Genomic DNA, 26,925 nt, shown 5'->3' on the forward strand with positions numbered 1-26,925 from the left:
GTTAGTCGGCATAACTTTCCGCTCGTTGTTTGGTGAATGATGTTCAAATTTGTTACAGATATAGACTTTTATTTAAAGTAGCATCAATGCAATTAGATACATAAATTTCTATTGGGCTCCACTTTTGGCTTCAGACATGTTTAACACACCTAGCAATTAAACCAGGCAAACTTGGAAATACTTTTCAAATTCAATTTACAAATAATATGAAAAACGTACCTGTGCCTTTAAGAAGCACAGAAAAAGTTATGACAGTTGAGTAACAATAAACCGGAGAAGCTATAAAATCAAATTCTTTCGGTAAAAACACAATTTTAGCAAAGGATTGCCCCCATCTAGCAATGGATAACTAACCCTTAAATAGCAGAAAAATGTACAGAATATAACGAGTTTTTTATCACAGTCAAGCACAATCTCACAGGTCTGCTGTGAGGTGATTACCTCCCTCAAAATAAATTTTTGAAGACCCTTGAGCTCTGTTAGAGACGAACCGGATCATGCAGGATAGAAACAGACTTGTGACTGAATTTCTGATGCGTAGCAAAAGCGCCAAAATAAGCCCCTCCCCCCTCACACACAACAGTGAGGAGATCAGTAAACTGTCTCAACTTAATTAAAAATGACCGCCAAGTGGAAAAAAACAGTGCCCAAAACAATTTTTCACCCAGTACTTCAGAAAATTAAACGATTTAAACATGCCAGCAAAACGTTTAACATCAAATATATGAATTGTCATTAGAAAGCCTGCTGCTAGTCGTTCTCACTGCAAGATAGGCCTAAAATTTTATGCATACAATATTATCCCAGTGAAGTGCCATTCCCAGATACTGAAGTGTAAATATACATACATGACAGCCTGATACAGTTGCTACTACTGCATTTAAGGCTGAACTTACATTATATAGGTATTGGCAGTATTTTCTCAGTCAACTTCCATTCCTCAGAAAATAATATGCTGCTACTTACCTCTTTGCAGGTGAACCTGCCCGCTGTCCCCTGATCTGAAGTTTACCTCACTCCTCAGATGGCCGAGAACAGCAAAATGATCTTTACTACGCCGGCTAAAATCATACAAAAACTCAGGTAGATTCTTCTTCAAATTCTCCCTGAGAAAGAACAACACACTCCGGTGCGGTTTTAAAAATAACAAACTTTTGATTGAAGATATAAAAACTAAGTATAATCACCACAGTCCTCTCACACATCCTATTTATTAGTTGGTGCAAGAGAATGACTGGGTTGTGGACGTAGAGGGGAGGAGCTATATAGCAGCTCTGCTGGGTGATCCTCTTGCACTTCCTGTTGGGGAGGAGTTAATATCCCAGAAGTAAATGATGACCCCGTGGGACTGACCTCACTTAACAGGAGAAATATACTATATATATACACATACACACAAAACACACACACACACACATATATATATATATATATATATATTAATATATATATATACAGCAAGTCTATATTGCTATTCATAAAGCATAAACGTAATTGAACTGTATAAAAGGTTGTGTATATCCTCTCCCCTACATAAATAGAAATTATCTTTATCTCTAGACCAAATTCACTGGGACTGCCAATGTTAGTTAATATACACTATGAATCATGAACCTATAATGCTTGTGGCAAATCAATAAACTCCTGTCTGTCTGTGTGTTGGTGGATATAGTTTTTTTGCTGAAATATTAATTAGGATGCCAACTATAAAGAGTGTTTATCAGCTGCTTGCCTGAGTTCACTGTCCCTTTAACTGGCCAAATGGGCATGTTTTTAATAAAATCTACTGTATTGAGGGATCTTACCATACTCACAAATGTTCAATAATTATTTTTAATTAAGTGTTACACTTACCAAGTTCTCTGTAAACTTGCAAACTCAAAATGAAGGTGAAGTTTATATAAACTGAATACAAACTGTCAAGCGTAAATGGAAGTGAGATTAGAATGTCACATGGGATTATTACAGATAGACAGCTTTGCAAATATTCAGTGTTATGAGATAAACTGTGTCAATGTCAGTCTAACAACTTTTCTACATATTCTGACATGACTTTATACTGAGAAGTGGGTTTGGTAGTCTCTGCAGCAAATTCCATTTTGATCAGGTACATTACACTTCTTAACATATTTTTTTATTTTGAACAAAAATACATTTAAATATTTTAATACATAAAAAAATGATAAAACTGACACTCTACGTAAAATGTATCTATTGTGTTTATTAGAAAAGAGGAGTTAAACGAGAATAAAAGATTAGATAAAGGCTTGCATTCATTTAAAGACAAACTTTCAGGTATCTAGTTGGTCACTGGCTTACATGGAAAAGAAAAGGAAAGAAAGAGAAAAGAAAATAAAAGAAAGATAAATAAAAAAAGGAAAGAAAGAAATCGAATGAAAAAAAAATAAAAGAAAGATCAAAATGTCCTCTTGTAGATGGAGCAAAGAACATTTTTTTATAGTGTAATTTCTATTTAAAGGGATATTAAACAGTGCTCGTTAGGTAAAAACAAATATGTAAAAACAGGGATAGGCAAGGTGTCCGTATATGGACACTGGTGTCCGTGACTAGCCCTTGCAGTGTCGCCACAACCTTAGTATAATGTTTTCTTTTTTGATTAATAATAGAAATAAAAAAAAAAAATGTAGTGTGAATAAGTTAGTGGCTTGTCAAGAGACTGCTAGCGATATTGGGTGATAAGTAATGGAATACATAATGCCTGAGTGAAATACTGGATGTTTATCTGCATCTATATAATAACACCCAGCTCTATACAAAGACACAGTATTGACACTGGCACATGGGTATTGCCAGAGGATGGCTGGTTATGGATTTGTGGTATCTGCATCAGTATAATAACACCCAGCACTATATAATGACAACAGTAGTGACCACTGGCTCATGGGTATAGCCAGGAGATGGCTGGTTATAGGATCAGTGGTATCTGCATCAGTATAATAACACCCAGCACTATATAATGACACAGTAGTGACACTGGCACATGCGTATAGCCAGACAAGGGCTGGTATAGGGTCAGTGGTATCTGCATCAGTATAATAACACCCAGCGCTATTCAATGACACTGTAGTGACACTGGCACATGGGTATAGCCAGAGGAGGGCTTGTTATAGGATCAGTGGTATCTGCAATCGTATAATAACACCCAGCACTATATAATTACACAGTAGTGACACTGGCACATGGGTATAGCCAGAGGAGGGCTGGTTATAGGATCAGTGGTATCTGCATCAGTATAATAACACCCAGCACTATACAAAGACACAGTAGTGACACTGGCATATGGTTATAGCCAGAGGAGGGCTGGTTATAGGATCAGTGGTATCTGCATCAGTATAATAACACCAAGCACTATAAAATAATGTTTTTAATTTCAAATGTACCTTGGTGTCCTTCACTAAGGTCTGTACTTTGGAAAATGTCCGCCACAGCCTTTGTCTGTGCCTATCCCTGATGTAAAATCAAAGTAAACCTAAAAACAGCAAACAACTTACTAATTATCTTGCATAATGAGCACTTAGAAATTCCCAGTGTAGCCCTGCCACCAATGTGATATGGGAGCTGACATGCTAGAAACTTAGGAAACTTAGGTTACATTCTGACTGATCTAGGCATGAGCAAGTCTGACTCCCTGTTATCTAGTCTATTCAATTAAAGGGACACTCAATTCACAATAAACATTTATGATAGAGCAAGCAGTTTTAAGACACTTTCCAATTTACTTCCATTATCAATTTTTGCAGTGTCTTTTTATATTCACACTTTCTGGGGAACAAGATCCTACTGAGCATGTGCACAAGCTCACAGGGTATACTTACACTAGCCTGTGATTGGCTGATGTATGTCACATGATACAGGGGGCAGAGAAAATGGGAAAAAATTAATTTGTCAGAAACAAAACAGGCGGACCTAAACCGAAGGCACCACCGCTTGAAGAACTTTCCCCCCAAAAGAGGCCTCAGTTGAGTCAAAAACTTTCCTAGACAAGAAATGAAATATCAACAGAGTGCATAGGCTCAAACAGAGCCTACAGCAGAACTCTAAGAACGAGATTAAGGCTCCATAGAGGAACTAGAAACCTGAACACAGGCCTGATTCTGACTAAGGCCTGAACAAAAGTTTGAACATCTGACAAGATAGCCATACTTTTATGAAACAGAAATGAAGGGGCAGAGATTTTACCAAGCAACCTGGCATATAAGCCCATTTCCAGGTCCTCCTGAAAAAAAGACAGAAAGCGAAGAACCCTTATTTGGTTCTAATAGAAGCCCCTAGATTCACTCCAGAGAAAGTATGTATGCCACACTCTATAAAAAATTTTTGAGAATTACCAGATAACAAGCCTGAATCATAGTATGACTCAGAAAAACCTTGCTTAGACAAAACTAGCCATTAAACCTCTAAGTAGTCAGCTTCAGAGAAACTAGGCTTGGATGTAAGAAAAGGCCTAGAAGTATAAGGTCTTTCCTCAGAGACAATTTCCACACAAAAAAACCCATGTCTATACCAGAACCACAAACCAAGTTCTCAAAGCTAAGCAGGAGCGATAGATCAGATTATGAGAATGATGCGCTACCTACTGTATAAACAAGGCCCCCGAAGCCTGCTCCTGATAAACACGGGTTAACACCCAAGGAAGGAGGACAAACAGAGGAAACAGGAAGATTAGACCTAATGTTTCCATGAAACCATTTACTTCCATACACATTTCATTGATGGACGGACAGAGATGGAAGAGAAAGACAGGCAGCAAGACGTCTGAATTTTCTGACCGTTGTCAAGAAAATCTTAGAGATTAAGTCCATGATCGTCCTAAAAAAAACATCCCCTGGAAGTTGTCACCAAGGAACTTTTTCCCAGATTCACCCTCCACTCGTAAAAGCCGAGAATTTATATCGGATCTTGCTAAATGAAAAGGTGGTACCTGAACATATATAGTCCAGGTCCAGAGCCACCACAAATCCTTAAGATCTGGTCACTGCCAGACTCTTCGTAAAGATACGAGGGGTAGACTAGTCCTAAAAGAAGGGCCACAAAACTGAAAAATTTGTCCAAAAAAGCAATCCGCAGGAAATGGAAAGTTCCCTGTGGATAGGAACATGAAGATACGTGTCCTTCAAGTCAATGGCAGTCAAGAACTGACCCTCCATAACTAAAGGGAGAAAGAATGGACAGTCTCCCTATAGAAGGACAAAAACCTTGAGAAATATGTAAAACACCTAAGGTGAAAAATTCCCTCTTTCTTGGGAACCACGAAGATTAAAATAGATCCTTGACCTTATTCCACCAGAGTAACTGGGACAAACACTCCTAGGGTAGAAAAGCTTCTACTGCTCAAGGTTCCGGGAACATTGCAATGTATCCCCTTTTTCCAGGTGGATACAATCCCATGACCTCCTGCATGAAAAGCAGGGAGGCTAACCACAAAGCTACAGTGGGACTATCCAAGACAGGATAGAGCTCCATGAGGATTAGGCTTAATATTCCTTCCTGGAAAGCATATCTAGATAGGCTCAGTAGTTTCTGATTGGTGGTTGCACATATTTGTCTTATGTGATTGGCTCACCCATGTGCATTGCTATTTATTTAACAAAGGATATCTAAATAATGAAGCAAATTAGATAATAGAAGTAAATTTAAATTTTGTTTAAAATTGTATTCTCTGAACCATGAAAGAAAAATGTTGGGTTTAATGTCCCTTTAACAGCTCTGTTGGGGTGCTCTTGGCCTCCTCCTGTTAGCCAGGAGTGAATATCCCACTAGTAATTGCAATGAATCATGGACTCTCCCTGCCATAGGAAAGCAAAGAGAATAAAATAATTTGGAAATTTGTATCTGAATCATGAACATTTTATTTTGACTTTACTATCACTTTAAAAACAGCTTCAGGTACTACCTTTCAAATTGGCTGGGCTCTTGCTCACTCTCGCAACCTCATAAGAGGTTTATATCTACTGCTGCCTCTTGTTTACATCTCTTTTCTATAATGAATACTACAGTATATGTGGCAATTTCAAAACGCTAAATTAGCTATTTAGCTATTTCAAGAGACAAAATTAAAATAAAAAGGAGCCATTTGTAAACAGTTTAATACGCTCAATCTGGTAAACTGGATCATTGAGGGCTCATTAAAAGTTAGAAAATGTTATAATACAGCTTCACTTTAACCATCATTACAGGATCTAACATTTATGAATGTCTAACAGAATGCCTGTGTTTTTTACATTACATTGGAGGATTTAGGCTTTAGCAATATAAGGAGGTACTGTTCTGTTTTTGGTTTTAGTTTATACTCAATCCAATATGAAATCCACAGCTGAGTAAACATTTACAAACTTTAACTTCTGGGAAAAAGCTGTTAAAATGATAATATTATGCTTCTACATCACACTAATTATCAGACATTTTACAGCAACGCAACTTGGAAATGGCCCAGAGAGCAAACGCTCTCCACAGAATTTGCCTAAACTGATGGAAAAAAAATGTACTATAACTAGTATTTTTCATTCATTTTAGACAAAATATAACATTTGTTTTGTATCTCTTCTGTATTTTTCCTACATCCAACGTCAAAATATTAAATAATAACAACACTTTTATCTTTTCTGCTTGCACATTTAATAACTATCAACTTTAAATGAAATGTGGTGCCTTGTTATTTAAGTATAAGTATTTCCTCAAGGGAACAAATAAAAGAGAATCCAGAGGAATGGACAGGCAGGTGGTGAGACAAGCATGTTGTTTGTGTTACAATAACAAATAAAAATATATACTTGTGTAAAATATGTTACTAAAGGCTGTCTGAGCATGCTACAACTCAAACCCTAGTCTTGCCTAAATGTCTATTTCCAATTCTACATCCGCCATGTCCATTTCTTATTAAATCATATGGCACCAATGGCATAATTACATTTAAGTTAAATTAAAAGCAAGGAAATTTGAAAAGTATAAACACAACTCGCTCTGTTTTTTTAATTTTTTTTTTGGTCTTTTTAAGCATGTTCTTAAAAGGAAATAAAAACATAAATTCTGCACCTTACCCAACATTACATTAGCATAATAACAGTCTCTTACAATGACATGCTCTCTATGAACCATGTCCCTTTAAATAAAATGCTAGTAATATATAATAGATAGAATAATAAAATCAGTGCTTAGTTTTTGATGCCTTTACGAAATGTACATACAAAATAAAAATCTCTCCCATGTGTGCAGAGCAATGAAGTGTTAGAGGGATAGTAAAGTCAAAAATAAACTTTCATGATTTAGATAGGGCATGCCATTTTTTTTTTTTTTTTTTTTTATATTTTTATTATATTTCAACAGGTTTATACATTTTCATATAATTTCAAGGAAGAGAAAAAAAAAAAATAGACAAACCATTAACATTAAGCATCAATAGACAATCCACAATGTTTCCCTGTTGGAATATATTTTTCCCCTTTTTTTCCCCACCCTTGTTGTTTTCCCTGAACAACCATACAAGAACCAGAAGAAAAAAAAAAAAAAAAAAAAAAAGAGGGAAGAGAGCCCCCCACACCTCACACAGGAGAAGAAGGGGAGAAATCAGAATACATCTTCCTTTACCATATTCCCAAAAGTACCATCTCTGAGTTTTGGAAAGGGAATATTATTTGATCAATTTCTGTCTCTGTAAGTGATTTGATGAATGGTGCCCATTTTTTAAAAAAAAGCTTAATGTCAGATTCCTTATCAATGTTAGTATCTCGCTGCTCTAGAATACATTGTTTCTTAAGAAAATTCTTAATTTCTGATACTGTCGGCAAATTTCTTGACTTCCACTTTTTAAAAATTAAGTATCTAACTGCTAAAATAATTGAAATAATTAAATTCCCATTGGACCTATGCTCTTCTTGATTATTTAAGCAGAATATGACCTGGGTTAGAGAGAGATCCAGAGGGGATATTTTAAGTGACGTCTTTGCCCAGAATTCTATTTTATACCAACACTGTCTGATCAGTGGACAATCCCAGATCATATGTTTCAGATCTGCAGCCATCCTGGAGCATTTGGGACACTTATCAAAGTTTGAATTCTTAAGCTTAAATGCTTTTTCAGGGGTATAATAATATCTATGTATAAGTTTTAAATGAGCCTCCCTCCAGGTGGCAGAAATTGTAGCCTGAGACACCCTGCCAATAGAGGTTTTTATAAATTGACTATCGATATAATCCTGCGCCAAGTCTAGATTCCAATCCTGCGCTAATTTTTCAAGAAGGTGTTTCCCTTTGCCATCTCCCAATAAGTGGTAACATGGGGTGATAGACATCAGCCCGTTCTTAACTAATGTAAGCCAGTCCTCTAGACTACCTAAGTCCCATTGCCATTTAGATATCCGCATCATATCTATAATATAATGCCTTGTCTGTAAATATGCAAAGAACTCCTTGTTGGAGAGATTAAAGTTGTTTTTGAGTTCATCAAAGGATTTAATACATTTTCTTTCTTGATCCACAAAATATATAGGTTTGTCCAATCCCAATGTATACCAGTTTTTAATCACAGGTGAATCTAAGCCTGCCTGAAATTTGGGGTTGCCTATTAGAGGTAGATATTGTGAGACCTGACAATTTATATCTATAAGCTTTCCGATTCTTCTCCAGGCCCTCAAGGGGTTAAGGAACATTTTAAGTGATCTGATATTCACTGGATAGTCTTTAGGTTCACAATGTAGCAGGGCTTTTAGTAGGTATGGATAGCAAACTTTCTCTTCCAAGTTATTATTCAGCACGTAATCCTTGGAGAAGATCCAGTCGGCTGCAATTCGCGCTAGGAAAGCCAAGTTATACAACCTTATGTCTGGCAAGGCAAAGCCTCCATAAACTTTAGCAGATGACAATTTATTCAAAGAAATCCTAGGTCTAGCTTTTTGCCAGATAAATCTTCTGAGCATACTATTTATTAATCGTATGTCTCTTTCTAGGAGCATTATTGCTGTATTCTGTAAGACATAGAGCAATTTAGGGAAAAGAACCATCTTAAATAATGCTATCCGTCCAGAGATAGAGAGTGGCAGACTCTCCCAATTTCTAAGCTTATCTCTAAAAATTGAGATGACTGGTAGAATGTTAAACTTATATAGATCTTTTGGTTCACTTGGGATATTGATACCTAGATATTTAAACGAATCCTTAACTAGACGAAAAGGAATATTGCTAGGGGAAGAGTTATTTTTCCTAAGCCAGAATAGTTCTGACTTGGTAGTATTTACTTTGTAGCCCGAGAAGGAGCCAAATTGGCCTATAATTTGTAATAATTTAGGGATATTGACTTTGCTGTTTGATAAATATATAAGGATATCGTCTGCATATAGAGCCAATTTTATTTCATACTCCCCTATTTTAATGCCTTCAAGTTGTTGCCTAATCGCAATTGCCAGGGGTTCAATACAGAGGTTGAAGAGGAGAGGGGAGAGGGGGCATCCCTGACGAGTTCCTCTGCCCAATACAATTTGGGGGGAGAGTAGATTATTTACAATTAGACTCGTATGCGGCTGATTATATAAATTTTTAATAAAGTCGAGGAACCCTCCTGTAAACCCAAACTTTTCTAAGGAGAGAAAAAGATGATCATATTGAACAGAGTCGAAGGCTTTCTCAGCGTCAACTGAAATAACCGCTAGGTCTGGCAGGGCCCTATCCCCCCTCCTCCCCCCTTCCCCCCCGTAGAAGAAGTATTCTGATGTTACCAATATTTCTCTGATTTTTGCTGAGGAGTTTCGAGAGTTTAAGAATCCGGCTTGATCTTTATGAATGATATCACCTAATATTTTTTGTAGCCTCTGGGCAAGAATTGATGTAAAGATCTTGTAGTCGGAATTTAATAAAGCAATTGGCCTATATGACTCCCTTAAAGTTGGGTCCTTCCCTCTTTTGAGTATTAAAGTTGTGTAAGAGGATGAAAAAGATTTCGTCATCTCTTCTCCATCTATATACATGGAGTTGTATAGTTTACAGAGGTATACTGATATTTCTGGGGATAAGATTTTAAAGAATTCATTAGGCAACCCATCCGGCCCAGAGGCTTTGTTAAGGGCAAGGTCAGAGATAGTTTTCTTAATTTCTTCCTCTGTGATTTGAACGTTAAGAGTTTCAGATATATCACTAGAAATTTTAGGAACTGGGATTTTACTCCAGAAGTCTTCCGCTTGAGCTAAGTCAGAGAGTCTAGAAGAGTATAATTCTTGATAGTATTTTTTCAATTCTTCCGCAATTTCCTCGTATTTAAGAATTACATTCTCACCTACAACCAATTTCTCAATCAACGGGGTTTTTTTTTTCGCTTTTAACCAGTTTAGCTAATAATTTCCCAGATTTATTACCATATTTATATAATTTGGATTGTAATTTCAGTTCTTTCTGGGTTTCTCTATATAGTAAAAAAGCATCTTTATTGCTTTTTGCACTGTTATATTTATCCCAGTTAACTGAGTTTTGGTCAAGGAGGAATCGATTGTATGCATTTGTTATTGCATTTGTTAACTCCTTTTCTCTTTGTTGCATTTTTCTATTTAGTATAGCCAGATAAGCTATAATTTCGCCTCTCAACACAGCCTTTGCTGCCTCCCAGAATATAGCAGGACGATCTCTATATTCTGAATTACGGAGGGCATACTCATTAAACTTAACTCTGAGCCAGTTCTTAAATTTCATATCAGACGCTAAATAGGAAGGGAAGAAAAAGCGATTTGACTTAAATTTATGCTGCTTGTCCTGGAGGTCTAAAATGATCGGCCCATGATCAGACAGACATATAGGGAGTATTTTTGTCTTAATCTCATATGTACACAATCTTTCATCAATCAGAAAGAGGTCGATTCTTGATAGCGTTTTATGAGCTTTGGATAAGCAGGTATACTCTCTAACATCAGGATTTTGCATCCTCCATATGTCCCTAATGCCCAGATTTTGCATCAGCTTCGTGAGTAGTTTAGCTTCCAAATTATCTTTTTTATGCTTTTTTTGTTTTGTATTTTGTCTCAGCCTATCAAGTGGGCACTGTGGAGCCATATTAAAGTCTCCTGCAAGAATAAGATTACCTTCTATTTTAGAGAGTATCTCAGTCTGCAATTGGTTCCAGAATTCTGGGTCAAGAGTATTAGGCGCATATACGTTACATAGTGTGTACACACGATTACTAATCTTTATTTTTATAATCACTGATCTCCCCTCCGGATCCACTCCAACATACAGTGTTTCTGCATTAATCCTTTTCCCCACTAAAATGGCTACCCCTCTCTTTCTCCCCTGTCCCGGCGCAGCAAATATCTCCTTAACCCATGATGTCTTTAGTTTCGAACTTTCCTCTAGATTGAGGTGCGTTTCCTGGAGGAAAGCTATATCCGTATTCAGTTTCTTTAATTGGGTAATAATTAATTTCCTCTTTATAGGGGTGGTAATACCTCCTACGTTCCAGGATACTATTTTAAAATTGACCATTTATTTCAATGGGTAGATAAGTGAAATTGGTGTGGGAGGCAAGGGGGGGAGGATAAACAAACCAACAAAACAGGGGGAGGGAGAACGAAAGAGAGGAAAAAAAAAAAAAAAAAAAAAAAAAAGGGGGGGAACAACGTTCCCCTTCCTTATCCAATCCTTATTGTTCTCAACTATTTTCCTTTCCATTCTTCACTAAAGAAAAAATAAATAATTAAATAAGAATAAAATAATAACCAGGTACAATGGATCCTTAGTACCCATTCAGTTTACTCACTGACATTTAACTGACTCAATAACTTTTCTGCGTCTTGCGCATTTTCAAACATAAAAACTTCTCCCTTAACAAAAACCTTAAGTTTAGCAGGGTAGTTAATTAGAGCCTGGTACCCCTGCTGGATAAATTTGGAACAAATTGGGGCTAGATTTCTCCTCTTAAGTGATGTTTCTACAGAGTAGTCCTGAAATAGGAGAATCCTGCTCTCTTTAAACATTATAGGCTGATTCTTGCGAAAGTGTTGGAGAAGGGTGACTTTGTCGTTAAAATTAAGTAGTTTGGCTATTACTGGCCTGGGTCTAGTGTTACCTCTGTTGTCAACCTGTTGCTTCCCTATTCTATGAACCCTTTCTACCACTATTTGAGGATGGCTGGAGGGGATTTTAAGTAACTGTACTAGGGTATCTGAGATAAATGAGTTTAGATTCTCAGGTTGTTTTGCTTCAGGTACCCCAATAATGCGGATATTATTTCTTCTGGCCCTGTTTTCTATATCTTCGATTTTGATTTGCATTTTGGACAAGGTAGCTACCGTAGATTCTATGCTTGTGCTATGAATGACAGTAAGGTCCTCGAGATCAGACACCCTTTGTTCTACTTCGTTAATTCTACTGGTGAAATGTCTCAATTCTTGGGACAACAATGAGATCTCTTGTTTAATCTCTGCCCTAAGGGCATCAAATTTAGGGTTTAAGGCTTCCGCGATATTTGATACTAAGGCCTGCATGTTAAAGGTTTCATTAGTAAATGGAGTATTAACAGGAGTTAGCTGTGTCTCGGCAGCTGCCTCTATAGTGTTTTTATTCCTTTTCTCTCTTGGTTTTGCTGTCATGGCTGGTGGGGGAGTCCGGGAGTGACTGTGAAGAAATTTATCCATATATTGTGCAAATAGCCTAAGTAGTGATCCACTTGTGCCGTATTCAGAAAAAATAAAAAAAATAAGTGTTCAATAAATTCCGTGGGAGGAAAGGTAAGGAAGTGGGAGTGAGGGGGGGGTGAAAATGTGAGGATAGGAGGGGTGGAAGAAGTGAGGGAGGGGAGGAGAAAAAAAAAAAAAAAAAAAAAAAAAAAAAAAAAAAGCTTAATTTAGTGAGGTGTAGATTCCTATGTAAGAGAGTCCCCACACCAGCCAAGAGGCCCAAAAAGTTTTACTTAAGAGGGGGCTTATCTAAAATATAAGTTCCAGCTGACCCCTTGCTTGTGTTATGGCTAATTACTTAGCCGTTTCCATATACAGATCAAACATACTTAAAAAAATAAACAGTTAATGACAGGGTGCCCCTGCGAATCCCCTCCAATACAAATATGGTAGATATATCCAAACAAGTGAAAAAATACTCCAATGCTTTCCTAGCTAGCAACAATAGCATAGGGACACAGAAACACCGTTTTAATTAAAAAAAATTAAGTTGCAACCAGTTCTGAGATGTAGGTTCCAGCTCACCCCTTACTTATATTGCAGCTAAGTTCTTAGCATTTTTCATATACAAATCAAACCAGAAAATCCCTATGTAAGCAGTACTCAAAGAAGTAGATATATAGTGATAGAATGCATTTGTAAATCCCTTTGGGTTAAATGTATTAGGTATAGCAAAACAGGTATAGAAATAATTTGATACCTTCTTAACTGGTAGCAATAAGATAGGGACACAGATACGTGCTCTTAATTAAGAGTTAAATTACACCTTATTTCAGATAACTGGGGCGGAATGCTTTAGCTGAGAATGTCAGAGTTTAGCTGTTTCAAAATACTGTATCTTACCCTTAGATAAGAATTAAGAAATGAGATCATACAATAGTATGCTTTCAGGGTGATATCAATGTTATCTGTAAATTATAGGTTGTATTTTTCCTCCTTTTTCTCCCTTTTTTCCTCTCTTCCCCTCCCCAAGCACTTAACTATCACATAGCTTAATTTCAAAATACAACAATTCCTAAGACACAATTGACATATAAATTTGTTTTTTAGGTTAATAGGTTAGTAGGCCCTAAGAAAAAGAATAAGTAAATCCGTTACTTCTTTATATCACATAAAATGAGTTACGATAGCTATTTGTGTGACTAAACATCTATTTTAGTTCAAGGTTGGCCCATGTTTTGTACACCATCAATGTAAGTCCCCTTCAAATGGCTCCAGCAGTTCTTTATGTGAATGGTATCTATCAGTTTTCAGAGCAAAGATTCTCCAACCAGGGACAACCTGTAGTTAACACTAGTGCGGCCACCGGCCGAAAATAAAGAAATAAATGCAAGGAGGTTCCATAATAGGGAGAAGAGCAAAGTCAGCAAGGTCCCATTAGAATATAGTCCTAATACAGGGAGCGTTGTATTATTTTTAAAGAGAGAGCCTGAGCTATTGATATGAGCAAAGACAGAGCAGTTTGTACCTTCTTACCCCTGCTTGTATTCGGACTGATATTGCAGCGGGATCTCAGCCAGGGTGATTCACCGCACAGCGACTTTCAAACTCCACGGTTCTTGCCTCCGTACCCCGCCTGCAAATATTCTGCAGATGTCGTTTCGCAGTCGCGGGCGTAGCTCTGAGATGTCCCGACTGATTCACCTAGCTCCGGTGCTCCTCCGCCTGTTGTGCTCATCCGCGTAGTTCCGGCGGGAAGTGAGAAGCCGGTTCCGTGGTCCCCCAAACCAGGAGGAGGACTCTATCAGCTCTCCACACGCATCATCGGTGGGTGGAGGCGGTCACGGCAGCGCTAGTTCTTGATCGGATAGGTTTTGCGGGGGGTAGTCGTCAGTCTTCTGCTCAAAGGAAACTGCTCAGGCTTCTCAGATATACTCAGTAGCTCCTTTTTTAAACCCTCTCGCTCCAGCCCGGTGGAGGGGGAGATGAATTTTCAGCTGTTTCAGTCTTTTTGGGTATTATTCTCACTTCCAGTGAGATTAGATAGAGTGCTGAACAGGGACAATGTTAGGTTCTCCGGTAAAGTTCTGTAAAAGCGTATGGTCAATGTATACGCTGTGGAGGACAGCTGGGCTGATGGCTTAGGCCAGCTGCAGTAAATCCCTCCAGCATGAGGGTTCCAGGCACGATTTACCGCCAAGGTGTATCTGCATGGGAGAGATACCTGCACAGGTGCAACGTGCAGTCTATGCACAGGCTCCTCCTCTTCCTCCGAGCTCTCAGGGCATGCCATTTTAAACAACTTTCTAATTTACTTTTATCATCAAATTTGCTTTGTTCTCTTTGTATTCTTAGTTGAAAGCTAAACCTAGGTAGGCTCATATACTAATTTCTAAGCTCTTAAAGGCCGCCTCTTATCTGAATGCATTGACAGTTTTTCACAGCTAGAGGGTGTTAGTTCATGTGTTTCATATAAATAAACATTATGCTCATGCACGTGAAGTTATTTAAGAGTCTGCACCAATTGCCTGAAATGTAAGTCTGTCTAAAGATCTGAGATAAGGAGGCAGTCAGCAGAAGCTTAGATAGAAGGTAATTACAGAGGTAAAAATTATATTTCTATAACAGCTTTGGTTATGCAAAACTGGGGAATGGTAAAAATAAAGAAAAGGGATTATCTATCTTTTTAAACAATAACATTTTTGTTGTTTACTGTCCATTTAATGACACCTTGACGAATAAAACAAGTGATAAGTATACCTTGTTCTGTACATAACCAAAGTGTTTGTTGTGCTATACAAGTCTATTATGAGAGTGACATCTTGTTGCATATATTGTTCTATATTTATATTTTGTGTTGTATTCTGTGTAAGTCTACAGAGACCTGTATTTATGTATGCAGCAGTAGTTCATACATGGCTATTCTATATATAAAATAAAATAAAAAAAACACATATAAAAAACACTTACCCTCTCGACTTTTTCATAAGCCCCCTGAAGTTGTTTAGCTACTTGCTGAAGATTAACTAACTGCTCCTAAACAAAAAGGCAAAGATATATTTAGGTTATTATGTAATGTCAGAATTATTTAGCAGATTAATATAAACATCAGAGTTTTTAACTACTATTCTTTCATTCTCATCACACCACACAGCATTTTGAGAACTTTTACTCCCGTTATGGGCCCCTTCATTTGAGCAAGGGGACTCTTGCTGATTTAAAATATAAAGCAAACTTTGTACCTTTTAGCATTTCACATACACAAAATAATACACTATAATTTGGTAGCACTGCCATTTTCAACTGCCTTATTTATCACATATAAGAATGAATTTAGCACAAAGAGCTATCCTCCTTAAATGTGATTGAGAAATTAAACTTCTCTTTTAAATGAAACGTTCATTATTCAGATAGAGCACCCAATTTGAAACAACTTTCCAATTAACTTCCATTATCTAAATGTGCATTATCTTTTTATGTATATAGACTTTCTGAGGCACCAGAACCTACTGAGCATGTGCAAGATTCACAGAAAATACACATATGCATTTTGCTATTGGCTGATGGCTGTCACATGTGATGCAGTGGGATGGAAAATAGAACTAACGTTAAAATATGTTAGAAAGACATCTACTACTTATAAGAAATTCAAACTAAGCGATTTTGCATTGTCTTTTTAGTATGCATTTGCAGATTGTGCTATTCTGCTGTGTAAAATGGTCCTTTAATTGACACTATTGCCATGCCAATTACTCAACATAGGTTGTAACTATCAAATTATAGGGGGGGGGGTCTCCGCTCTTTTAAAGATGTCAGCTCATATGCATGGATTATGGTCACACTTTCCAATAAACCCCATTTTTAATCCTGAGGAATGGCTTGTCGCCCACAAAAGCCAGCAACGCCAAATTTTGCGCTGGTTTGGTATCCTATATACGGCGTAACATAGAAGTTACGCTCATATATTTCACCCTTCGGCCGTAGTTTTTTGGCCCATAGACTGGTATAGAAAAGCTGTGCAGTTTGGTATCCAATATACAGCGTAAGGACTTACATCTTACTCCATTTTCACCTTGCCACAAAATGCAGGTGTAGTAAGCCTTACGCCGAGTATTGGAGCCCGTAACTCCCTAAACTGCCTGCAAAATAAAACCTAACAACTAACGCATGCGCAATGTCTATCTACCTGTCAACTGCAATCCCCCACCACAATACCTAATAAAGTGTTTAACCTCTAAACCGCCGCTCCCAGACCCCGCTGCCACCTACATTAAATGTATTACCCCCTAATCTGACCCCCCTTCACCGCCGCCACCTATATTATATGTATTACCCCCTAATCTGACCCCCCTACACCGCCGCCACCTATATTATATATATTACCCCCTAATCTGACGCCCCTACACCGCCGCCACCTATATTAAATGTATTACCCCTAATCTGATCCCCCTACACCGCCGCCACCTATATTAAATTTATTAACCCCTAATCTGATCCCCCTACACCGCCGCCACCTATATTAAATTTATTAACCCTTAATCTGATCCCCCTACACTGCCGCCACCTATATTAAATTTATTAACCCCTAATCTGAGCCCCTACACCACCACCACCTATATTAAATTTATTAACCTCTAAACCTAAATCTAACCCAAACACCCCCTAACTTAATTATTATTTAAATAAATCTAAATAATATTAATATTATTAACTAAATTATTCCTATTTAAAACTAAATACTTACCTATAAAATAAACCCTAAAATAGCTACAATATAATTAATAATTACATTGTAGCTATTTTAGGGTTTAAATTTATTTTACAGGTAACTTTGTATTTATTTTAACTAGTTACAATAGCTATTACATAATTAATAACTATTTAATAGCTACCTAGTTAAAATAATTACAAAATTACCTGTAAAATAAATCCTAACCTAAGTTACCATTACACCTAACACTACACTATCAATAAATTAATTAAATAAACTACAATTATCTAAACTAAAATACAATTAAATACACTAAACTATATTACAAAAAAACAAACACTAAATTACAAAAAATAAAAAAAAGATAACAAGACTTTTAAGCTAATTACACCTAATCTAAGCCCCCTAATAAAATAAAAAAGCCCCCCAAAATAATAAAATTTCCCTACCCTAAACTAAATTACAAAAATAATCAGCTCTATTACCAGCCCTTAAAAGGGCCTTTTGCGGGGCATTGCCCAAAAGTAATCAGCTCTTTTACCTGTAAAAAAAAGAAAACCCCCCCCCATTACAACCCACCACCCACACACCCCTACTCTAAAACCCACCCGATCCCCCCTTAAAAAAAATAAGTCTAACACTCAAGTGCTCCTTACCTGTCCTGAAGACTGGCGGAGAAGGTCCTGTTCCAGGCGGTGAAGTCTTCTTCCAAGCGGTGACCTCTTCTTCTTCAAGGAACCAGCCGGCGGGGAGTGGAGGAGTTGAAGACCGATGACCGCGGAGCTGAAGACCGTCCACTCTGGAACTGAAGATCGGCGACGTTGGAACTGAAGACCGTCGCCGCTTGGAAGAAGACTTCACCACCTGGAACAGGACCTTCTCCGCAGGTCTTCAGGATCGGGTCGGTTTTAGAGTGTGTGTGTGGATAGTGGGTTGTAATGGGTGGGGTTGTTCTTTTTTTTACAGGTAAAAGAGCTGATTACTTTGGGGCAATGCCCCGCAAAAGGCACTTTTAAGGGCTGGTAATAGAGCTGATTATTTTTGTAATTTAGTTTAGGGTAGGGAAATTTTATTATTTTGGGGGGCTTTCTTATTTTATTAGGGGGCTTAGTTTATGTGTAATTAGCTTAAAATTATTGTAATATTTTTTTATTGTTTGTAATTTAGTGTTTGTTTGTTTTTTTGTAATATAGTTTAGTTTATTTAATTGTATTTTAGTTTAGATAATTGTAGTTTATTTAATTAATTTATTGATAGTGTAGTGTTAGGTGTAATGGTAACTTAGGATTTATTTTACAGGTAATTTTCTAATTATTTTAACTAGGTAGCTATTAAATAGTTATTAACTATTTAATAGCTATTGTACCTAGTTAAAATAAATACAAAGTTACATGTAAAATAAATATAAACCCCAAAATAGCTACAATGTAATTATTAATTATATTGTAGCTATCTTAGGGTTTATTTTATAGGTAAGTATTTCGTTTTAAATAGGAATAATATTTCTGTCCAACTAACGGCACTTTAGCAACCGTCGGCGCTGTATATGTGGTAGCCCAATGTGCGAGGTGAAACTACGGGTGGCACAGGTTTCCACGCATGCGCCGAAACCTGCGCCGTATATCGGATCACGCCCCTTAAGTTTGTTGACCAAGGGGTATCATCCACACAGTAGATTTGTTTTGTGCCAACTGTTCCTTCAAACCCTTTACTCAATGTAAGAAAAGAACCCTAATGCTTATCTATACCTTTAATTTTAAGGCAATTCCATAAGGAGCCATGGTACAGGGTCTTTACAGTAATTTTGTATAAAAGCATGCTGTATAACAGTTAAGCCCTGCATTGCAAGTAACTACATAATAAACAAATGTTTTGAAAGTATTTTAACCTTTAAATAAATTGTTAGCAAAATTTGAGGATTTCCATGGGCTGCTTTTGAGAAGTGTGCTCATTGCTAGGTCCAGGGCTGTAATGCAATCTATTTGACCCTCTAGTCTACTGTACATATCTTAACAAGGAGGTCGTTTTTCAGTTCTTTGATCTAACCAGGGTGGATTTGATTGAAATCAAATTGATTTAAATTATTATTTAAATCACTAGTCAGTAAGACCAGTTTAACCCCTTAATGACCACAGCACTTTTCCATTTTCTGACCGTTTGGGACCAAGGCTATTTTTACATTTTTGCGGTGTTTGTGTTTAGCTGTAATTTTCATCTTACTCATTTACTGTACCCACACATATTATATACCATTTTTCTCGCCATTAAATGGACTTTCTAAAGATACCATTATTTTCATCATATCTTATAATTTACTATAAAAAAAATTATAAAATATGAGGAAAAAATTGAAAAAAACACACTTTTTCTAACTTTGACCCCCAAAATCTGTTACACATCTACAACCACCAAAAAACACCCATGCTAAATAGTTTCTAAATTTTGTCCTGAGTTTAGAAATACCCAATGTTTACATCTTCTTTGCTTTTTTTGTAAGTTATAGGGCCATAAATACAAGTTGCACTTTGCTATTTCCAAACCATTATGTTTCAAAATTAGCGCTAGTTACATTAGAACACTAATATCTTTCAGGAATCTCTGAATATCCATTGACATGTATATAATTTTTTTTAGTAGACATCCCAAAGTATTGATCTAGGCCCATTTTGGTATATTTCATGCCACCATTTCACCGCCAAATGCGATTAAATACAAAAAATCGTTCACTTTTTTACAAATTTTTTCACAAACTTTTGGTTTCTCACTGAAATTATTTACAAACAGCTTGTGCAATTATGGCTTAAATGGTTGTAAATTCTTCTCTGGGATCCCCTTTGTTCAGAAATAGCAGACATATATGGCTTTGGCGTTGCTTTTTAGTAATTAGAAGGCTGCTAAATGCCACTGCGCACTACACGTATATTATGCCCAGCAGTGAAGGGGTTAATTATGGAGCATGTAGGGAGCTTCTAGGGTTAATTTTAGATTTAGTGTAGTGTAGTAGACAACCCCAAGTATTGATCTAGGCCCATTTTGGTATATTTCATGCCACCATTTCACCGCCAAACGCGATCAAATTAAAAAAAACATAAAATTTTTCACAATTTTAGGTTTCTCACTGAAATCATTTACAAACAGCTTGTGCAATTATGGCACAAATGGTTGTAAATGCTTCTCTGGGATCCCCTTTGTTCAGAAATAGCAGACATATATGGCTTTGGCGTTGCTTTTTGGTAATTAGAAGGCCGCCAAATGCCGCTGCATTTCACACGTGTATTATGGCTAGCAGTGAAGGGGTTAATTATGTAGCTTGTAGGGAGCTTGCAGGGTTAATTTTAGCTTTAGTGTAGAGCTCAGCCTCCCACCTGAAACATGAGACCCCCTGATCTCTCCCAAACAGCTCTCTTCCCTCCCCCACCCCCCAATTGTCCCCGCCATCTTAAGTACTGGCAGAAACTCTGCCAGTACTAAAATAAAAGCTATATTTGGGTTTTTTTTTATTTTTTTTAGCATATTTACATATGCTGCTGTGTAGGATCCCCCCTTAGCCCCCAGCCTTACTGATCCCCCACCAAAGAGCTCTCTAACCCTCCCCCTCTGCCTTAATGGGCGCCATCTTGGGTACTGGCAGCTGTCTGCCAGTACCCAGTTTAGTGAATAATGTGCCTTTTTTTTTAAATAAAAACCCTTTTCTGCAGTGTAGCTTCCCCCCCCAAGATCAACCCCCCACCCCTTCCACATCTTTTAGCTGTTATTTACAGCTTTCAAAAAGTTAATTCAAGTACTTGATTTTTCTGTAGTGTAGCGGTTCCCTCCCGCTCCCGCCCCGTGCACGCGCCCCCCCCCCCGCCCCCCCGTGCACGCGCGCGCTCCCGTGCGCGCTCCCACCCCTCCCGCCCCCGATCCCGCCCCCCTCCACTCCACTGGGCACATCGATGGCCGCCCACCCGCCTCCCAGACTCTCTCTGCATCGGATGGCCAAGGGGGGTTATTGCAGGATGCCTCCATATCGAGGCATCACTGCAATAACCGGAAAGCAGCTGGAAGCGAGCAGGATCGCTTCCAGCTGCTTTCCACACCGAGGACGTGCAGGGTACGTTCTCAGGCATTAACTGCCTTTTTTTTGAGGACGTACCCTGCACGTCCTCGGTCGTTAAGGGGTTAAATCATGGTTTTCAGGTTAGGTTTCCAGTTATATCAGGCCGTTACTGATTTAGTTATACATCATAAGATATGCATAGATAGATCATAGAAATGAATAACATTATTGGGAGGTAAACTATCTCCAGTTTTATAGGTTAATCATTTAATTTTGTTTAACTTTTCAGCTGCACTTTATTGTCTTTCTCAACCCTTTCAGTGGGTGTCCCAGCCTAACATCATCAACACAGTGCTGTACTGGAGCTTCTAAATAAGTTTTTAAAAGGGTTTATACTGGATTGTTATATCAGTATCTGTGCATATCTTCTTTATAGTAGTGTCTATTACGGGCAGTTATATGCAAATTGGTTGTACACTGTCCCTCTAATCATAACAAATTAAATAGTTTTTATTTAACTAAAACATAATCATTCATCCTCACATTTAGGTCCTTGTGCAGATCAATTCCACATCAAACAATTTTACTAAACAGTGAGCTTCTTGAAACATAGTATTGATTCTGTGTACATAGATTTGCAAGGGATCAATGCATTAAAAGGATATGTAAGATCAAAATTAAGCTTTAATGATTCAGAAACAACATCTAATTTGTAACAATTTACAATTTATTTGCTTTGTTCTCTTGGTATCCATTGTTGAAAAGCATTCATAGGTAGGTTTACAAGCAATGCACTATTGTGAGCTAGCTGCTCTTCACTGTCTCACTCAATGGGGCATATGTTTCAAGCTACGAATGGAGCTTGATGCCCCGTGTTTCTGGCAAGCCTGCAGGCTCGCCAGAAACAGCAGTTATGAAGCAGCGGTCATAAAGACCGCTGCTCCATAACCTGTCCGCCTGCTCTGAGCAGGCGGACAGACATCGCCGGAAATCAACCCGATCGAGTACGATCGGGTTGATTGACACCCCTGTGATTGGCCGCGAGTCTGCAGGGGGCGGCGTTGCACCAGCAGCTCTTGTGAGCTGCTGGTGCAATGCTGAATATGGCGAGTGTATTGCTCGCCGTATTCAGCAAGGTCTGGCAGACCTGATCCGCACTGTTGGATCAGGTCCGCCAGACCTTGATAACTTGGGGCCAATGTGTTCAGCTAGGCCATGATAGAGAATTACTCTCCTTCAACCAAGGATACCAAGAGAATGAAGCAAATTTGATAATAAAAGTAAATATGAAATCTGTACATTCTATATGAAACCCAAATTTGCTGTGAAGAAGGAGCATACTATTTCTGCAGACACAAATTCACAGTTTTGAGAACTACAAAATCAATAATATGTGATAATATCTTTAGAAAAATTTCCCAAAATAATCTGACCGCTATACTACAGAAAATGAATTTAACTATGTGGGGGAAAAGGGCAAAGATGAAAAAAATAAACAGCAGTCAAAGGGATCTTGGAGGGGTAGGGGGTTGGTCTTGGGTGGGGGGGGAACTACACTACAGAAAAAGGGATTTTTTCTTAAAAAAAAGCACATTTTTTTCTAAACTGGGTACTGGCAGACAGCTGCCAGTACCCAAGATGGCGCCCATTAAGGCAGAGGGGGAGGGGTTATAGAGCTGTTTGGTGGGGGGATCTGTGAGGTTGGGGCCAAAGGGGGGATCCTACACAGCAGCATATGTAAATATGCTAAAAAAAACCCTCAAAAAAGCCCAAATATACCTTTTATTTAGTACTGGCAGAGTTTCTGCCAGTACATCATAAGATGGCGGGGACAAATGTGGGGTGGGGGGAGGGAAGAGAGCTATTTGGGAGGCATCAGGGGGGTCTGATGTTTCAGGTGGGAGGCTGAGCTCTAACCTAAAGCTAAAATTTAACCCTGCAAGTTCCCTACAAGCTACATAATTACGCCTTCACTGCTAGCCAAAATACACGCGTGATGCGCAGGCAGCATTTAGCGGCCCTTCTAATACCAAAAAGCATCGCCAAAGGCCATATATGTCTGCTATTTCTGAACAAAGTGGATCCCAGAGAAGCATTTACAACCATTTGTGCCATAATTGCATAAGCTGTTTGTAAATGATTCAGTGAGAACCTAAAATTGTGAAAAAGTTAACGTTTTTTTTATTGATTGCATTTGGCGGTGAAATGGTGGCATGAAATATACCAAAATGGGCCTAGATCAATAGTTTGGGGTTGTCTACTACACTAAGCTAAAATTACCCCAAAATTCTCCCTACATGCTCCCTAATTAACCCCTTCACTGCTGGGCATAATACACGTGTGGTGCACAGTGGCATTTAGCGGCCTTCTAAATACCAAAAAGGCAACGCCAAAGCCATATATGTCTGCTATTTCTGAACAAAGGGATCCCAGAGAAGAATTTACAACCATTTATGCCATAATTGCACAAGCGGTTTGTAAATAATTTCAGTGAGAAACAAAAGTTTGTGAAAAAAATTGTGAAAAAGTGAACGATTTTTGTATTTGATCGCATTTGGCGGTAAAATGGTGGTATGAAATATACCAAAATGGCCCTAGATCAATACTTTGGGTTGTCTACTAAAAAAAAATATATATACAGTCAATGGATATTCAGAGATTCCTAAAGATATTAGTGTTCTAATGTTACTAGCGCTAATTTTGAAAAAAAATGGTTTGGAAATAGCAAAGTGCTACTTGTATTTATGGCCCTATAAGTTACAAAAAAAGCAAAGAACATGTAAACATTTGGTATTTCTAAACTCAGGATAAAATTTTGAAACTATTTAGCATGGGTGTTTTTTGGTGGTTGTAGATATGTAACAGATTTTGGGGGTCAAAGTTAGAAAAAGTGTGTTTTTTTCGATTTTTTCCTCATATTTTATAATTTTTTATAGTAAATGATAAGATATGATGAAAATAATGGTATCTTTAGAAAGTCCATTTAATGGCGAGAAAACGGTATATAATATATGTGGGTACAGTAAATGAGTAAGAGGAAAATTACAGCTAAACACAAACACTGCAGAAATGTAAAAATAGCTTTGGTCCCAAACGGTCAGAAAATGGAAAAGTGCTGTGGTCATTAAGGGGTTAATGTGCATAAAATGTGTAGTTAAGCCTAAAACAACTTTTGCATATACATTCAATATTTATTTGATTTCTCATGTAATTTTGTTCTGAAAAATAGCTTTAACCACTGGAAAACAATGTACTTTATACCAACATAATGCACGTGATTAGCCTTGCTGTCTGCAGACTAAAGCCCAGATTGGCTCCTACAATAAGGCAACTGGTGGGTGGAGTTTCGCTATTGAAAACAATTGCAGTAAAAAAGGATATTAATTTGTTTTAAGACATTTAAACTTGGCTGATATGTTATTACATAGCAATATGACAGAAATGGCTTGTAATTACAACTTGTTTACTGTCCCTTTTAGAAAAGACTAGGTTTCCCTTTAAAATATAACACTGGAAAAGACACCCTCATGTCTCTGGTATAGGACCCAGAATATTGTTAGCATACATAAAGGGAATTCCCTTCAATGGGTCCAGAAGAAACCGCCCCGTTTTTGGTTAAGAATGCCTAAAAAAGGTTTCCTTACAAAATACTCAATCTTTAAAGCGACAGTGTATTGTAAAATTGTTTTCCACTTTAGGCATTTACAATTTTTTGTTATATCAGCTACTCAGTAAAAACATGTATGAGAAATGTCTGTTAATGTTAATTTTGTATATGAAATATTATTTGTATTTCTTTGAAACCACAACACATTAAAATGAGTTGAGCTTGCAGGGAAATCAGATAGCTTTATGTTATCACTTTCTGTACAAACAGATGCTTCTATATATTATCATTGTTTGTATACCAAATTCCAATACTCAGGGAGAACAATTGAAAATAAACATTTTATTAATTATCTCTCCAAACCCCCACTGGGAGAGTAATTTCTTCTGGCTACGTTTACACAGATTTGCTATAGCCAATACTTAAGTAAAGAAACTTTTGGTATTGGTTGGGATACCTCAGTCAAAATCAGCAATTTCTAATGCTGAAATAAAGGTAAATTAGCTATTTGTAAATAAATAAATAAATAATACTCTACAAAAGGTACAATGGTTCATTGGGAACAAATTACATGGAAGAAGAATAAAGGTACACTGTCCCTTTAAAAATAAATAACGGTGACAATTGTAATATAAGACTATTAGGAAGATTAGAACAGCATAATGTGGCAGAAATCCAGAACAATTTAAGAAGCACTGTCAATAACGTAATTTGAGAAAGGACATTATATTCTTGCCAGACCAAATGCTTTTTCTATATTTGGACATTACATATTAAGTGAACATAAGGTCTAATACAGCAGGTTGGACGAAGGAAATACGTCAACAGAGAGAGACTGAACATTGTTCAAATCCTTTTCTTATTCTGCATAGCCTCCTATTTGTCTCTCATATTTAAAACAGAAGCACACTCATTAGCTATTTATAAAAAAAGTCTGTGCTCCACCGATCTACTCCATGAAGGGGGGAAACAGTGCCATATATAAAATAGGGGCTACATTTAAGGGAGTGCTGATGTCTGGGAGAATTATAAAAGCTAAACTGATATTTTTAAATATAAATTCAGTGACAAGGATACTGAAGAAATAAACATCAAATATCATTTAATTGTAAATATTAATCAATAACCTATCTGTCCATGTAACCAAAAAAGCTAATTTTCATATAACATGAAGACACATTTATTTGTAATTTAAGAACCACCTTGAACGTGATGGTAAAACTAAGGCCTAGATTTAGAGTTGGGCGGTAGCCGTCAAAACCAGCGTTAGAGGCTCTAACGCTGGTTTTTACGGCCCTCTGGTATTTGGAGCCAGTCATTAAAGGGTCTATACGCTCACTTTCCAGCCGCGACATTTCCATACCGCAGATCCCCCTACGCCATTTGCGTATCCTATCTTTTCAATGGGATCTTTATAACGCCGGTTATTTAGAGTTGTGGCTGAAGGTGAGCGCTAGAAATCTAACGACAAAACTCCAGCCGCAGAAAAAAGTCAGTAGTTAAGAGCTTTCTGGGCTAACGCCGGATTATAAAGCTCTTAACTACTGTGCTCTAAAGTACACTAACACCCATAAACTACCTATGTACCCCTAAACCAAGGTCCCCCCACATCGCCGCCACTCTATTAAAATTTTTTAACCCCTAATCTGCCGCTCCGTACACCACCGCCAGCTACTTTATACTTATGTACCCTTAACCTGCTGCCCCTAACATCGCCGACCCCTATATTATATTTATTAACCCCTAATCTGCCCCCCTCAACGTCGCCTCCACCTGCCTAGATTTATTAACCCCTAATCTGCCGAGCGGACCGCACCGCTACTATAATAAAGTTATTAACCCCTAATCCGCCTCACTCCCGCCTCAATAACCCTATAATAAATAGTATTAACCCCTAATCTGCCCTCCCTAACATCGCAGACACCTAACTCAAGTATTAACCCCTAATCTGCCGATC

At 37.6% G+C, this 26,925-nt stretch overlaps 1 protein-coding gene across 1 annotated transcript in view; it reads right to left on the reverse strand.

Annotated features, from left to right (window-relative positions):
* SCLT1 (sodium channel and clathrin linker 1) overlaps positions 1 to 26,925 on the reverse strand; it is a 555,483-nt gene that overhangs the window by 339,581 nt on the left and 188,977 nt on the right. The window contains 1 exon segment of the mRNA XM_053703662.1: positions 15,582 to 15,647. Coding sequence (XP_053559637.1) covers positions 15,582 to 15,647 — 66 coding nt within the window.

Source organism: Bombina bombina, chromosome 2, assembly GCF_027579735.1.
Source record: "Bombina bombina isolate aBomBom1 chromosome 2, aBomBom1.pri, whole genome shotgun sequence".
Classification (NCBI taxonomy): Eukaryota; Metazoa; Chordata; class Amphibia; order Anura; family Bombinatoridae; genus Bombina; species Bombina bombina.